The sequence below is a fragment of the Bos taurus genome, chromosome 1 (assembly GCF_002263795.3).
Source record: "Bos taurus isolate L1 Dominette 01449 registration number 42190680 breed Hereford chromosome 1, ARS-UCD2.0, whole genome shotgun sequence".
Lineage (NCBI taxonomy): Eukaryota > Metazoa > Chordata > Mammalia > Artiodactyla > Bovidae > Bos > Bos taurus.
The window spans coordinates 4,383,897-4,399,109 of NC_037328.1; the positions used below are offsets into that span (position 1 = coordinate 4,383,897).

Genomic DNA, 15,213 nt, shown 5'->3' on the forward strand with positions numbered 1-15,213 from the left:
TGGCTATGTTGACCCATTTCCTTGTGATAAACCTGAGAGTTTATACCTTGAATCAGAGAACAGGGTTGCCAGTGGAGAAACTGTCCCCGTTCCCCTCCGCCGTCAACTTCAGAGACTCCACTGGGTAAATCTGTTTTAGCATAGAAAGAAGGTGTCTTATAAGGAAGGGACGCCTAAGGCTCTGAACTCTCAGAAGAGAACTCAAGGAAATTTGGAGGTGTCTCCTGGGATGCTAAAGGTATTTCCTTTCCTATTATAACCCAGGATCTGGCTCAGGAGGGGTGTGTCAGGAGGAAGGTGAGGAAGCTGGCTGTTTGAGGTGGTGTTGGTAGGAGATGGCTAGGTGTAGAGCACCAAAGACCTGGCCTACATGACCTGAGTTCCCCCCATGGGCTTGATTAAATCAGGGTACCAAGCCTTAGAGGTGGTGAACGTGACATAGGCCAAGTCAGGAACTCTACTCACACTCTTTCTTTTTTTTAATATAAAATAAACAGCAAAAATTTATTGTATAGCCTGGGGAACTATGGGATTCCCAGGTGGCTCAGTGGTAAAGAATCTGCCTACAATGCAGGAGCCCCACAAGATGCAGGTTTGATCCCTGGGTCGGGAAGACTCCCTGAAGGAGGGTATGGCAACCCACTCCAGTATTCTTGCCTGGAGAATCCCATCAACAGAGGAGCCTGGTAGGCTACAGTCCATGGGATCGCAAAGAGTCAGACACGACTAAGCAACTTCACACACATAAAAAAAGTCAATTATACTTGCATAAAAAAAGAAGATTATCATAAGAGTATGGACCATGGGATTGAGAAGGGAGATGGAAGTGAATAGAGACAAGGGTCCAGGTTACAGAAGGTCTAAATGTTGAGACGTGTGTCTTCCGATGATCTGCTGACAGTGGGTCTGCAGACCTGGGACCCAGGGAGCCTGGGGTTCAGTCAGCTCTACTGTCAACCAGCAAAACCGCTTCTCAGTTCCCATATTGGTATAAGCAAGCTGACCCATCTCCTAGCAGCAGAGACGGGAATTCAAGCAACCTGGGGCCCCACAGAGCTCGGATGCAAGGACAAAGTGTGCCGTTCTGCTCTCTGAAAAGCAGACATCACCTGGATGACCCTCATTGAAACTCACACTCTTAAAAATGAAAACCTCCAAGTATTTATGAAGAAGTGGAGGGGATGAAAACCCAGAAACTCCATGTCATGCCTTTTGTTATTATAACCAAATAGTGCTGAGAATGGCAAGTCTGCATGGTGTGAATTGGGGGTACCAAGGGAAGTGTCCTGTTTTTGATGTGTGTCAGAGTCCCCAGGTTATAACTTGGCATGGGGCATCTTAAGGCCTGGGGCATCCTTGGTATAATTGATGAGGACATTGGATTTTGTATGACGACTTGTCTAAATGATTAAACTGCAGAAAGGTCTACTGTGTCTCTGATGGGAATACGGTGATGGATTTACATATCATGAATAATAGCCAGGATATTAATTTGCATGTAAATGGCAGACAGCTGCTGTTAGAGCTGGGATATTTAGAAAAGCATTGTGTAAGCGAAGGTGCCAGTTATACATTTGTTGTGTTGGCGAGTGACAAATCAAAGTGACACAGGAGAGTTTGGGATCAGCTGGAGGGCATGGTACTTAAGCTGTCAGCTGTGATCATTCTCTTTCCATGGAATTTTCATTTTAGTGAGGCACACCCTCCCCTCTTCCATAATGTATGTGTTATAATGCCTATTATAATTGCCTATTACAGTTACCATAAGATTATCTCAAAGATGTGGACATTTTTGTCAAAATGGATCTACTCGTTCCTTTTTAATTATTAAGACAAATCCATATTTTATGGTTAATATTTAATGATGACATTGAGTTTGTAAAATCCTAACATAACTAGATAAAACTTTATTTCTACTGAAATAGGCTTTGATGAAAAACTAGTAGTCTGTCTTTTTTAACAGCCTTTTTAGAATATAATTCACATGTCATAGAGTTCAGCCCATTTTGATGAGCTTTTCATCAGTCACCAAAGAGAGAATTCTTTGGGGCATATTCAGTGTTGGAAACATTGATTCCATAGGAAGCATTTAATAGTGCCATTGACAGGTAACTGATACATCCTGGCATGTAAGACCAGAGTTTGTGCTATCAATAAATAAGTTGTGTAACCTTAAGAGATTTGGATCAATAATCCTGTGGATTTAGGTCCTGGCTCTCCCCTTTCCTGTCATGACATTGCTACTAATGCATCCTTGTTAGGTTCTGATTTCCCATGTCCTTGTCCTGGCTTTATTTCGGGCTTCCTTCCCGTTGGGCTATGCTAATAAGCAGAAGGCAGTATGCTAATGAGGCAAAGTCAGTATGCTAATGAGGGGAAGGCAGGTTAATGTTAGCTGCTGTAGCCTTTCTCTGTGTTTAACAATTGCATATATGTACCACAGCTTTCTTATCCATTCGTCTGTCAGTGGACATCTAGGTTGCTTCCATGTCCTGGCTATTATAAACAGTGCTGCGATGAACATTGGGGTACACATGTCTCTTTCAATTCTGGTTTCCTCTGTGTGTGTGCCCAGCAGTGGGATTGCTAGGTCGTATGGCAGTTCTAGTTCCAGTTTTTTAAGGAATCTCCACACTGTTCTCCATGGTGGCTGAACTAGTTTGCATTCCCACCAACAGTGTAAGAGGGTTCCTTTTTCTCCACACCCTCTCCAGCATTTATTGTTTGTAGACTTCGGATAGCAGCCATTCTGACCAGCGTGAGATGGTACCTCATTGTGGTTTTGATTTGCATTTCTCTGATAATGAGTGATGTTGCCGCCATGGGATACACTTGGTTTGGCTCCGGTGCTCTCCACAAAATGCCAACCATGACTTTCAGCTCTGTGCACTCATGGTTGTTTTTGGAAGGATGTTCTTCTCAGAATGTTCACTGTTAGGAGTGAGGAGACGGGTGATAGAAAAAGTAATTCTTTATTTGCTCTATTGGAAACACTTTGTATTTCCTGGGGGTAAACTGGACAAGAGAAGTAGGAAAGAGAAGTCCAAGAAGGCAACCACCAGTTTCAAAGAGATATACATCAAACATCTCTAGACTGGTACATTTTGAACAAATGTTAATAAACTATCAATAGATTCTGTGCTACAAAATAATAGCCTGTAGAGTAATACCATGGAGAGCTTTAAAAGATACAAACACTTGCACATCCCATCCTGGAAATTCTGATTTTTCACCAAATTTTTGGCTGCGCTCGGTCTTCGCTGCTGCACACGGACTTTCCCTAGTTGCGATGAGCAGGGGCTACTCTCTGGTTGCAGTGCTTGGCCTTCTCATTGCAGTGGCTTCTCTCTGGTTGCAGTGCTTGGCCTTCTCATTGCAGGGGCTTCTCTGGTTGTGGAGCACGGACTCTAGGGCATTCAGGATTCAGTAGTCGCAGCACACAGGCTTAGTCACCTCATGGAGTGTGGGCTCTTTCCAGACCAGGGCACAAACCTGTGTCCCTTGCCTTGGCAGGCGAAATTCGTAACCCCTGGACCACCAGAGAAGTCCCCAGAGACTCTGAATTGATCTGGAGGGTGTGCTGGGCATTGGGAGTGGTTTAAGAGCTCCCCAGGTGATTCCTCCATGGAGCAAAGGTGGAGAGCTACTGATGCCCTGGGGTTTTCAGTGCTCCGTCTTTGGCCCTTGCTTTGAAGAACTGTTTTGCCTAACTTGGAGACTTGGAATTTTTGAATTCTAGAATCCCAAACTTCCGCTTGACCCATCCTGGACAATTGGGTGGGGACTGAGCTATTGAGGTCTTGTTCAGGGTCCAATGCCCCTTAGTTTTAGCTGGAGGAGTAGGGAGGCGGCGGGGCTGGTGGTAGTAGTGGGGTTAGTCTTGGAATCTTCCTGCCTTGGAGAAGCTGGAGAGATGGAAACTTTAAAATACATAAAAATACAAGTATCTATGGTTATCTAGAAAGTTGCCTCCATGTCAGTTTTTAATAGAGACAGGGAGATGCCAAGCTTATCAAATCATCTTCCAGCTTTGCAAAGTAAATATGTATGGTGCACTGAACTGAGAGTCCAGTAGTGAATTAGCCTTGTATTTTGGGTGAAATGCCTTTGGTTGTATCTTCCTTTGATTGCTGAGCTTCTTACAGAGTAGTTAAGAACACAGGCTTTGAGTCATACTGCCTGGTTCAGGTCTGAGCTGTGCATTCTTGGATGAGTTACTTAACTGCTCTGGACTTCCCTTGTCTCAACTGTTAAGTAGGTATGATCACAGCCCTTACTTATCACATGAACAGATTAAATGCATCAAACCAGTGCCTAATAGGCAGTGATCACTCAGTCTGTGCCAGGAGTTGTTATTATGGTTGTTTGGAGCATTCAGTGAGTGCTCAGATGTGTGGAGCAATCTGGGGAAATGGGCGCTGTGATTCATGAGTGGCAGTTCGTTAACCAGGCTGAACGTCGTCAGGACAGGTGTCAGGCAAGTCTCTTCGGTGAGGAATGACTTCGTCTGTCTTGCCTTTCCAACTGTGCTCTGAAGAGCACGGAACAGGTGGCCGCGTTCTGCCGCAGTCTGCACGAGATGAAGCCCTCTGACCCGAGCCCGTCCCCCCAGGACTCCACTGGGCCTCAGCTGGCCGCCATGAGACAGCTCACGGACGCCGATAAGCTGCGCAAGGTCATCTGCGAGCTCCTGGAGACAGAGCGCACCTACGTGAAGGTGCGTCTTCTCTCTCCCTCCTGCGCGCATCCTGTCGTCACTCTGAAGGATGCATGCTGGGTGTTTATACACGGATGTCGGCTGATGACAAAGCCAGATCACGGTCATGAAGGGTGTCTTGTCTCTCCTATGGAACTTGGCCTTGATTCTGAATGTTACAGTTTCCTTCTGTGTTTTAGGGAGGCATGCCTATTCTTACAGCAATTCATTGATGGAAATAGCTGATTGATTGACTCCGAAAGGAGATGATGGTGAATATTAAGTGAATCTTCTAACCTTTCTAAATAGACTGTTGAGTGCATACTAAACTTGAATTCAGTTTTGACAAATTTAAGTAGTGGTATCTTCACAATCTACTTTGAGTCGAGGCTGAAGAGTATCAGGTCTGTTTTGTGTTATAATTTGTTCTGACATTTAGTTATATTCTCAGAACTAGATCTTGTGTTCCTATATAATTTATAATATATACAATGGTTGTTTAAAAATGATTAAAGAAGACAACTTGTAAGTAATACAAACAAACTTTATTCATGAATTGGACAGTCTTCTTTTGTAGAGTTGCAAGATGGGGCAGAAGGCAAGAAGCTTTTATAACAAAGAATCAAGAACAAGGAAGAGAAAAGTAGAAAATATCTAATTGGCTAGGGCCACAAAGTCAACCTTGGATGGGGTGAGAAGACCCAGAATTGGCTTGGCGTTTGGATATTGGTTGACTAGATATATACTACACTTCTGGTCAAGTGGTGTATTGGCAGGAACATAAAAATCATTTAAATTTTGGTTTACTGACATGACACCCCAGGCAAGAGAGGCTCCATCTGGGGCTTCGAAAGTTATTTCAACACTATATAATCTGCAATATATTCCTATAATGATATAATTAACCTAACTATAATCATTGTATGATCATATACATATGCCTCTGTATAATTTAGTTATGTTAAGTCTATGTTACAACTGTGTGATCTATTTTTAATGCTTTATCTTAGTCTTTAAGTCAGAGGTCAGCAAGTATGGCCCTTGGGCCAAATCTGGCTCTCTGCCTGCTATTTCAATAAAATAAAGTTTTATTGAAACACAGCCACACACATTCATTTCTGTATTGGGTTGGCCAAAAAGTTCATTTGGGTTTTTCTGGAACATCTCATGACCATTTTTTTTGGCCAACCCAGTATCACTTATACTGCTTTCCTGCTGCAGCAGCAGAATTAAATAGTTGTGACAGAGACCATATGGCTACAAAGCCTGAAATATGTTGAGAAGAGGTTGGCTCACTTCTGCTTCAGTGAACCTCAGTGACCTAAAGACTGAAATGTTAGCCTTTGGGACATAATTTTTTTTTCCTTTTAGATTCTTTATATACTTTCAGATGTGCTAATCTGTTATTCTTTCAACCCTTAGGACTTAAACTGTCTCATGGAGAGATACCTAAAACCTCTTCAAAAAGAAACTTTTCTCACTCAGGATGAGGTATGGTGGCTATCGTCTGAACTTAAACTTGAACTGGTGATGGGGAAGAAATGAGGACCTCACACAATACTGAGCATTTTGAATTCATTTAATTGTAATAAATAGGTCAAGTTATTGCCTGGTGAGCTCTTGGCATGCACTCCAAGAGGAAAGAGTTGGCTCACCTTCTGATGGTGGGAGCATTACCATATGGGTAGAAAAACTTTTAAATCAGAAACAAATGAAGGGTCCACACACTAATGAAATAGGCAGTTGATGAAATTCTTTTGCATTTTCCAGCTTGATGTGCTCTTTGGAAATTTAACCGAAATGGTAGAGTTTCAAGTAGAATTCCTTAAAACTCTGGAAGATGGAGTGAGATTGGTACCTGATTTGGAAAAGCTTGAGAAAGTTGATCAATTTAAGGTAAGTCTCATCCTCAAATAGTGTCAAGCTGCCTCCTAATGTCAGGAGTGAGGTATCCTGTAGGTCCAGTTGAATCTCCTGAAAATACATTGCAGGAGGAATTGTTGCTGTGGTGTTGGGTCTTCATTGGATATCCAGTGGGGTCAGTTCCTAAAGGGAGTCAGAGAGGGGAATGGACTGTGCTTGCTGATCTGGCTAAGGTAGAACCAGTGCCATTGATTTCCATTTAACTGGAGTATCTGCTGACTTCTATTTAGGAAGATGCACCTACCTTTTGTTCTATTTATGTGGGGGCCTTCGACACTGTTAGCAAAATTTGACTAGCAGTCTTGGTTTTCCAATAAACAAATTAATTTGTCTTGTTCTGGGGAACTGGTTAATAGAAATGCTTATCGTTATCGAGGAAGATGGTCTTCCAGCACACAGTGTCCCCGTAGCCTTAATGAGGATTTATGACTGGAGCACTCGGTGAGGGTGCTTACAGCAGGCTTCCTCCTCCTTGCTTGGCTTCCCCTTGCAGAGATTTCCTGCATTGTGTTTCCAACCAACGAAGCTCATTGATTAATGCACAATGGTTTTGGCTTATGTGTCACCCTCATGGACATTTAAAAAGGTTAATGGAGATATAATTGACTTAAAACACACTGCTTATATTTAAAATGTACACTGTGATGAAATCTGACATATGTGTACACCTCTGAAGCCGTCACCTCCATCAGGATAATGGGCATAATTATCTCCCCCAGTTGTTTTTCCTGTTCTTTTGTGATTCCTCTCTTCTTTTTCTTCTGGCCTCTCAGCCACAGGCAACTGTGTCTGCTTTCTGTTACCATAGACGAGTTTGCATTCTGGAATTTTATATAAATGAAATCATACAGCCCAGACATTTTTTTATGTGGCATCTTTTACTGGATAATTATATTGAGTTCCACCCATGTTGTTTCATATACCCACAATTCATACTTTTTAATTGCTGAGTAGTAATTGCATTGTGTGGATGTATCAGTACTATTGATATACTTTGTGATCCTTTGTCCTTTCTTGGGCATTTGGGTTGTTTCCAGCTTTTGGTAATTACAAGTAAAGTTGCTGTGAACATTTGTGTGCAAGTTTTAGTATGAATGTATTAAGAGATCCATGAAATTAAGAGATCCATGGAATTCTCCAGGCCAGAATACTGGAGTGGGCAGCCTTTCCCTTCTCCAGGGGATCTTCCCAACCCAGGGATCAAACCCAGGACTCCCGCATTGCAGGCAGATTCTTTACCAGCTGAGCCATGAATATATGCTTTTATTTCTCATGGATAAATACTTCGGAATGGAATGGTTGGATCGTATGGAAAGTGTATGTTTAACTTTTTAAGAAACTGCGGAACTGTTTTCCAGAATGATTGTGCCAGCGTGCAGTTCCACCAGCTGTTCCTCCTCTTTCTTTCAGCAGGGTCAGGTCACTCTTTTTAAATGTAGCCAGTTTAGCAAATATGTGGTGGCCCTTCATTATGGCTTTATTTTAATTTCTCTAATGATATGATGATGCATATCTTTCTATGTGCTAATTTGCTTTCATTATAGCCTCTTTGGTGAAATGTCTGTTCAGATCATTCACCCATTAATTATATTGGATTGTTATCTTATTATTGAGTCTTGAGAGTTCTTTGAAAATTTTGTGTAGAAGTCTATTACCATATATATGATTTGTAAATATTTTCTTTTGTCATACAGTATCTCTCAAAGAGCAGATTTTTTTTTTAAGTTGATTTCTCTTTTTAAATTGAGTATAGTTGATTTACGGTATGTTAGTTTCAGGTATATAACAAAGTGGTTTAGTTTATAAGTGAAAATCGCTCAGTCGTGTCTGACTCTTTAGGACCCTATAGACTGCAACCTGCCAGGCTCCTCTGTCCATGGAATTCTGCAGGCAAGAATACTGGAGTGGGTTGTCATTTCCTTCTCCAGATTTAGTTTATATATGGACATATAATCATTTTCAGATTCTTTTCCTTTATAGGTTATTACCAAACATTGAGTATAGTTCCCTGTGCTATGTAGTAGGTCCTTGTTGGCTATTATTTTATGTGTAGTAGTATATATATGTTCATCTCAAGTTCCTAATTTATTCCTCCGCACAGAAGTTTTATTTAAAAAAATTTTTTTTGGCTACACCACATGGCATGCAGGCTCTTGGTTCCCTAATCAGGGATCAGATCTACACCCCCTGCAGTAGAAGCCTGGATTCTTAACCACTTGATCTCCAGGGATGTCCCCAGAAATTTTTGTTTTTTAATGAAATCCACTTTTTCAAATTTTTTCTTTTCTGGGTCATTCTTTTGGTATCTTATCTATGAACTCTGCCTAAAGCAGGGTCATAAAGTTTTCTCCTAGAAGTTTTGTGATGTGGAGACTTATATATTAGTCTCTTATCTGGTGTGATGGGCAACTCAAAGTCAATTTTTTGTATGTGAATATTTAATGTTTCTAGCACTGGGTTTTGAAGTGACTATCTTTCGATCTTTTTGCGTTGAGTAACTTTTGCACTTGTGTTGACTTGGGCTCAGTTGCCCGCACAGGCGTGGCCCCCGTACCCTGTGGCCATCTTCTAACAGGTGCGGAGATCTAGCTGTGTCATGTTAGTACACCTGATAGGTTTGTAGGATGAGATGAAGACTATCCTTCGATATATTTGTGTGTGTGTCATCTCTTTACAGTCCCTCTCTGCAACAGGAGTCACTTAGAATGCACACACACTTTCATATACATAAGCTTATGGGTCTATATTTATATATAGTTCTCTAATTTTATTTGGATATAATTTCAGACTTCCAGAAAGGTGACAAGAATAGCACAAAGAATTCTAAGCTATCCTTCTCCCACATTTTCCAAATGTTAACATTTGACCACGTTTGCTTTATCCTTTCTCTGGCTATCTAGTGTGTGTGTGTGTGTGTGTGTGTGTGTGTGTGTGTTGTGTTGTGTGTGTCTGTGTGTACAAAAGGTGTAATTTTTTCTCCTGAAAGATTTGAATAAATTACAGACATAATACCCCTTTAACTAGTAAATATAGTTTTTTTGTGTGTGTGTGGAATTGCTTGGGTTGCTTCATTTTTTTCTCGCCTCAGGGTGATTCGTGATACTGTCCATTTGAAATACAGCTTGGCTCATTGGTAAATTAATAGGACAGTGTTAGAACAACATGATAAAAATGCATACAGACCTGAAAATGCTTGGTTTTAATCTAAAATACCTAACGTTCATGATCTTCATTTAGCGTGCTTTTACTGTGGCATCAGTTCTTTGTGTTTAGATTCTGTTGATCACTTTAGGACTGTTTAGTTATCAGAACTGTGATACAAACATCATGGTGCTACAAGCAGAGGTGTTATTCTAGGGAGGGATTAGCGCATGATCCTTGAGCAACTTCACTCTAGAGCAGTCACGGTTGTGAATATCATTTAAGTGGAACCCTCTGCTCCGACCTTCACCTCACCGATTTCCTGCATAATCTGACAGTCTCCCCTCTGTCTGTTAGACGTGACAGTTGATGCTCACTGAGTACTCTCAGCCCCGGGGCTGCTCTCTGGCACTGCTGAGTTGGTTCCTCAGTCTGTGTTCATCCCTAAGCCTGTTGCTCATGGTTTCTGTGATTGCTGTTTTGTTTAAATCCTGGTTATATATTTGCCCAAAATTAAAAAGCTTGTTAAAAAGTGCAAATTGTGTTGCATAGAACACAAGCCCTACAACAGGATTAGCAAAAAAAAAAAAAAAAATTGGTTCTGAGATCAAATAAGTTTTGATAAAATTTCCTCTTGGGGATTTGCAGTGTCTGTCAGCCAGTGAGAGGCTTGTGAGGTCCTACTGAATAGAAACACAGGGTAAATGCAGTCTTTGTGTGCACACCCGCCATCTTTGTGCACAGTTTGTGCTCCGAGATGATTTTTTAAGGCTGGAAAAATAAATGAACATGTTAATGTTCTATCTGTGTTTCCTATATGGTAAATGTCTAGTGAATTTATATTAAGTTAAACAAATGAATGACTTCATGTGGCTAAAGTGAGGGGTTACATTTAGAGCTTTTTCTTACACAATTTGTCTCATTTAATTATTGGATATGGTTAAAAGGATGACTGTCTATACAGGGTCAGGGGGATGAGATGTGGGGAGGCGTGTAGCTGAAAAAGTAAAGAAGGAAAAGTAGAACATGTAGGAAATGAATTTAGGCCTCTAATGACCAATTATGTATGGTTATTAATAAACCTTTGTTTTCTTTTAATTAGACTATCAGAATTTTCTACGTTGTTAATTAAAATAAATTGCATTTTGTGGAACCCAATTTATCACTTGAATCCAAAGTCTTATTTTTTTTTTTTTTTGGCTTGGAATCCAACTTTAAAATTCTAAAGCTAAATAAGCCATACCTCTTTCTGAACTAGACTAGATCAGTGTGAAACCTATAGAAGATATTTTTCTGAGGCCTGTTTCATATATTTATAGAAAATGTATAGGATAAAAAGTATCCCAGCTGAGCTATATTAAATTCCTAATAGGGAAGAACGTGAAAGTCACTCACTCATGTCCGACTCTTTGCGACCCCATGGAGTATATAGTCCAGGAATTCTCCAGGCCAGAGTGGGTAGCCTTTCCCTTCTCTAGGGGATCCTCTGGACCAGAGATCAAACCCAGGTCTCCCGCGTTGCAGGCGGATTCTTTCTCAGCTGAGCCACAGGGGAAGCCCAACAATGCTGGAATGGGTAGCCTGTCCCTTCTCTAGTGGATCTTCCTGACTCAGGAATCGAACTGGGGTCTCCTGCATTGCAAGCAGATTCTTTACCAACTGAGCTGTCAGGGAAGCCCTGATAGGGAAGGCCTCTACCCAATTTTGATCCAGTTCAGGCAGAGGCTATGGGCTGGGAGATGTTACCTAATTCCCATGGGTGAGTCTGTTTCTTCTGTTCTTATCTACTGCTGCTAGAAAAGAGTATGGTGTTAGAGAGGGTGGAATTAGTGATCAGGGAAAGGGGTTTTCTATTTTGGGGGATTTATGCATTTTTGCCTTTATTTGGTTTGTCACTTCTACATCCCAACAGAATCTAATGAGGGAATTCAGGAGTTTTCTGTCTTTTCCAAAATGCCATATCTACTTTCTCATTAACAGTCAGATATCCCAGCTAGGTCATTGAAAGACACAAGCCAGCAAAACCGGTGACACTGGCTATAATTACTGAGATAGCCAAATACAGCGTCTATTACACAAATAGGTGAGCCCATAGACCTCCCAATAGGCCGTCAGTGAGCAAAGACAGGCGGTGACAGGTGTGAGTGGTGCCGATCTGTGGGGAGACTCGGGCAGGTGTGAGCTCCCGGCTGCATCCTGCTGATGTTCCTGGGTGAGGAGGACTGCAAACTAACTGCACTGTTTCTCACTGTGTCCAGAAAGTGCTGTTCTCTCTGGGGGGATCCTTTCTGTATTACGCTGACCGCTTCAAGCTCTACAGTGCCTTCTGCGCCAGCCACACGAAGGTCCCCAAGGTCCTGGTGAAAGGTAAGGCCTAGGAGGCCCGGGCAGCAGGTGGGCATGTTAATTGTCAGTTCACATTTGTGTGGCTGACCGTGGTCGGGGGCTTTTGGACGGAAATCTAAGAGTCATTGTTGTGCCAGATAGATATTCCAGCAAGCTACGAGTGAGAGTACACTTGTCTCTCGGTGTCTGTGGGGTATTCGTTTTAGGGTCCCCCATGGACACCAAATTTCCGGGATGCTCAAGTCTCTTATATAAAATGCGTTCTGTTTGCACATAACCTATGCATATTTTCCCATGTGTGTGTGCTTAGTTGTTCAGTCGTGTCCAAATCTTTTGTAAACCCCTGAACTGTAGCCCGCCAGGCTCCTTTGTCCAGGGATGTTTTCAGGCAAGAATACTGGAGTGGGTAGCCATTTCCTACTCTAGGGGATCTTCCTAACTCAGGGATCGAACCCCCAAGTCTCTTTATCACTAGCACCACCAAACATCGCTAGGTTACTTGAAATACCTAATACAGTATGCATGCATGCCAAGTCACTGCAGTCATGTCCGACTCTTTGTGACCCCATGGACTGTAGTCCACCAGGCTCCTCTGTCCCTGGGATTCTCCAGGCAAGAATACTGGAGTGGTTGCCACGTCCTCCTCCAGGGAATCTTCCCACCCCAGGGATCGAACTTATGTCTCCCGCACTGGCTGCTGCTGCTGCTAAGTCACGTCAGTCGTGTCCGACTCTGTGCGACCCCATAGACGGCAGCCCACCAGGCTCCTCTGTCCCTGGGATTCTCTAGGCAAGAATACTGGAGTGGGTTGCCATTTCCTTCTCCAACGCATGCATGCATGCTAAGTCACTTCAGTCATGTCCGACTCTGTGCGACCCTATGGACAGCAGCCCACCAGGCTCCTCTGTCCACGGCATTCTCCAGGCAAGAATACTGGAGTGGGTTGCCATTTCCTTCTCCACCCACATTGGCAAGTGGGTTCTTTACCACTAGTGCTACCTGGGAAGCCCTAATATAGTATATGTGTGCTGTGCTTAGTTGCTCAGTTGTGTCCGACTCTTTGCAACCCCGTGGACTGTTGCCTGTCAGCCTCGTCTGTTCATGGTGATTCTCCAGGCAAGAATACTGAAGTGGGTTGCCATGCCCTCCTCTAGGGGATCTTTGCAACCCAGGGATCAAACCCAGGTTTCCAACATGGTGGGGGGATTCTTTACCATCTGAGCCACCAGGAAAGCCTAATACAGTATAACTGCCATGTAATAAATAGTTGTCGATATGCAGCAAATTGAAGTTTTGCCTTTTGGAACTTTCTGGAATTTTTCTCCCAACTGTTTCCTCTTCATCGTTGGTTGAATCCACAATGCAAAACCTGTGGATATAGAATCCTTAGATATGGAGCGCTGACTGTACTGAGAAATTAAATGCATTAATATCTTGAATTAATAGTGTTGTCAATTTTCTTATCATAAAAGTTTTGACTCAGCTCTTCAGAGCCAGAATTGATAAGTCATTTTGCAATTATGCAAAAACATAGGGGATTTAAAAATTCCCTACTTTATTTGTATTTTCATTAACTTCATAATAACCTACCACACTTCATACACCTTTTTGTGTCATTTCATCTTTCCCTCACCGATTTCTGTTCCCAGGTGTGTGATAATAGTCACCACCATCACTACTAAAATTGCTTCAATTATTTACAAAAGTCCAGCTGTAATTCCGTTTTGCACAGAGAAGAGTAGAAGTTCTATATTGGCAAGCTCCCGTTCCTAAGTGTTCTAAGAAGATAGTGGGTGTTCTGAGCGTCACTAAAAAGCTGTTTCTCTTCCATAGTTCTGCATGTGACTTTGATAGGTTAAGGGACTAGAGAAATATGGCCTTGGTAAACAGTAGAATCTATAGAAAGTTCAATTTCAAAGGATCTCTGGAAATTAGCCTGCTCTTCCTTTTACACCTTACCATGTGGCTGCCATGCAAACAACTGCTGAATATGTAAGTAATTTACTTACATTTGTGTTTGCTGCCAAAGAGAACTAGCTTGATTTAATTCAAAACTTATTATGATAAAGATGAATACAACACAGGTCTCTGGATAGCAAAAAATCCTGCCCCAGATAATGACATACTTAATGACATACTTAATGATCGTTCCAGTCCAGGCAAAAAGAGTTCTACTTCAGCATAAAAACTTAAAGGATACCTGGGAATATCCTTGTCCAGCTATATGACAAGGAAATTGTCCTGCTTTGTGGTTTTATATAAGCTGCACTGGTCATATAGTTCCGTGTATGTATTTCTTTTTAAACTCTAACTGAATGCTGTGTTATGAGAGTTTTCAGAGCACTTTGCTCTCTGGTAAAATTATATACTCATCACAGTCCTTAAAGCAGTTTGTGTTATTTTTACTCACTTGATTAAATTCTGCCCCTGTAGATTTTCAAAAATTCAAAATCATTATATTTTGCACCTGAAAAATATTAGAGTCTTTCAAAATCATCCCTTAAACCGTTAGGTATGACCCACATTTTTCTGATGGCCCAATGTGCAGATAGGATGAAGAGAACTCTTTGAGAACAGGAAGTACCTGCCTGGGCTGCTTTGCAACCACTGCATTCCCAGTCTCCTTTCTCTTCATGGATTTGGTGGCTGGATCCATGGAATCTGATTCCTCTTGATGGGCCTTAAAATGGCTGAGAAGATGGTAGTCTTGACAAGGCCTTTCCCCATGACTGCCGTTTTTCTTAATTGAATAAAGAGAGTGAGAAGACTCATTCTGTGATTTCATGATGTCCTTTTACAGTCTCTTCTGTTCCTGTTTTTCCTTTGGCTGTGCTGGGTCTTCCTTGCTGTGTGAGGGCTTTCTCTCATTGTCGTGAGCAGACTTCTCATTGCAGTGGCTTCGTGAGTTGCAGAACACAGGCTCTAGGTGAGAGGGCTTCAGTAGTTGCCGTGCGTGGGCTCAGAAGTTGTGGCCATGGGGTTAATTGCCCCTTAGCATGTGGGATCTTCCTTGACCAGGGACTGAACCCATGTCCCTTGCATTGCAGGGTGGATTCTTAACCATTGGACCACCAGGGAAGCCCTATCTTTTGTGCTTAGCTCACATT

The 15,213-nt window shown here is 42.1% G+C and overlaps 1 protein-coding gene across 12 annotated transcripts in view; it reads left to right on the top strand.

Annotated features, from left to right (window-relative positions):
• Positions 1-15,213, top strand: part of TIAM1 (TIAM Rac1 associated GEF 1) — a 464,731-nt gene that overhangs the window by 416,866 nt on the left and 32,652 nt on the right. For all 12 annotated transcript variants that reach the window (XM_024993771.2, XM_024993775.2, XM_059887391.1 and 9 more), the window contains 4 exons: positions 4,538-4,717; positions 6,119-6,187; positions 6,467-6,592; positions 12,019-12,127. In XM_024993771.2, coding sequence (XP_024849539.1) covers positions 4,538-4,717; positions 6,119-6,187; positions 6,467-6,592; positions 12,019-12,127 — 484 coding nt within the window. The remainder of the gene's footprint in view (positions 1-4,537; positions 4,718-6,118; positions 6,188-6,466; positions 6,593-12,018; positions 12,128-15,213) is intronic.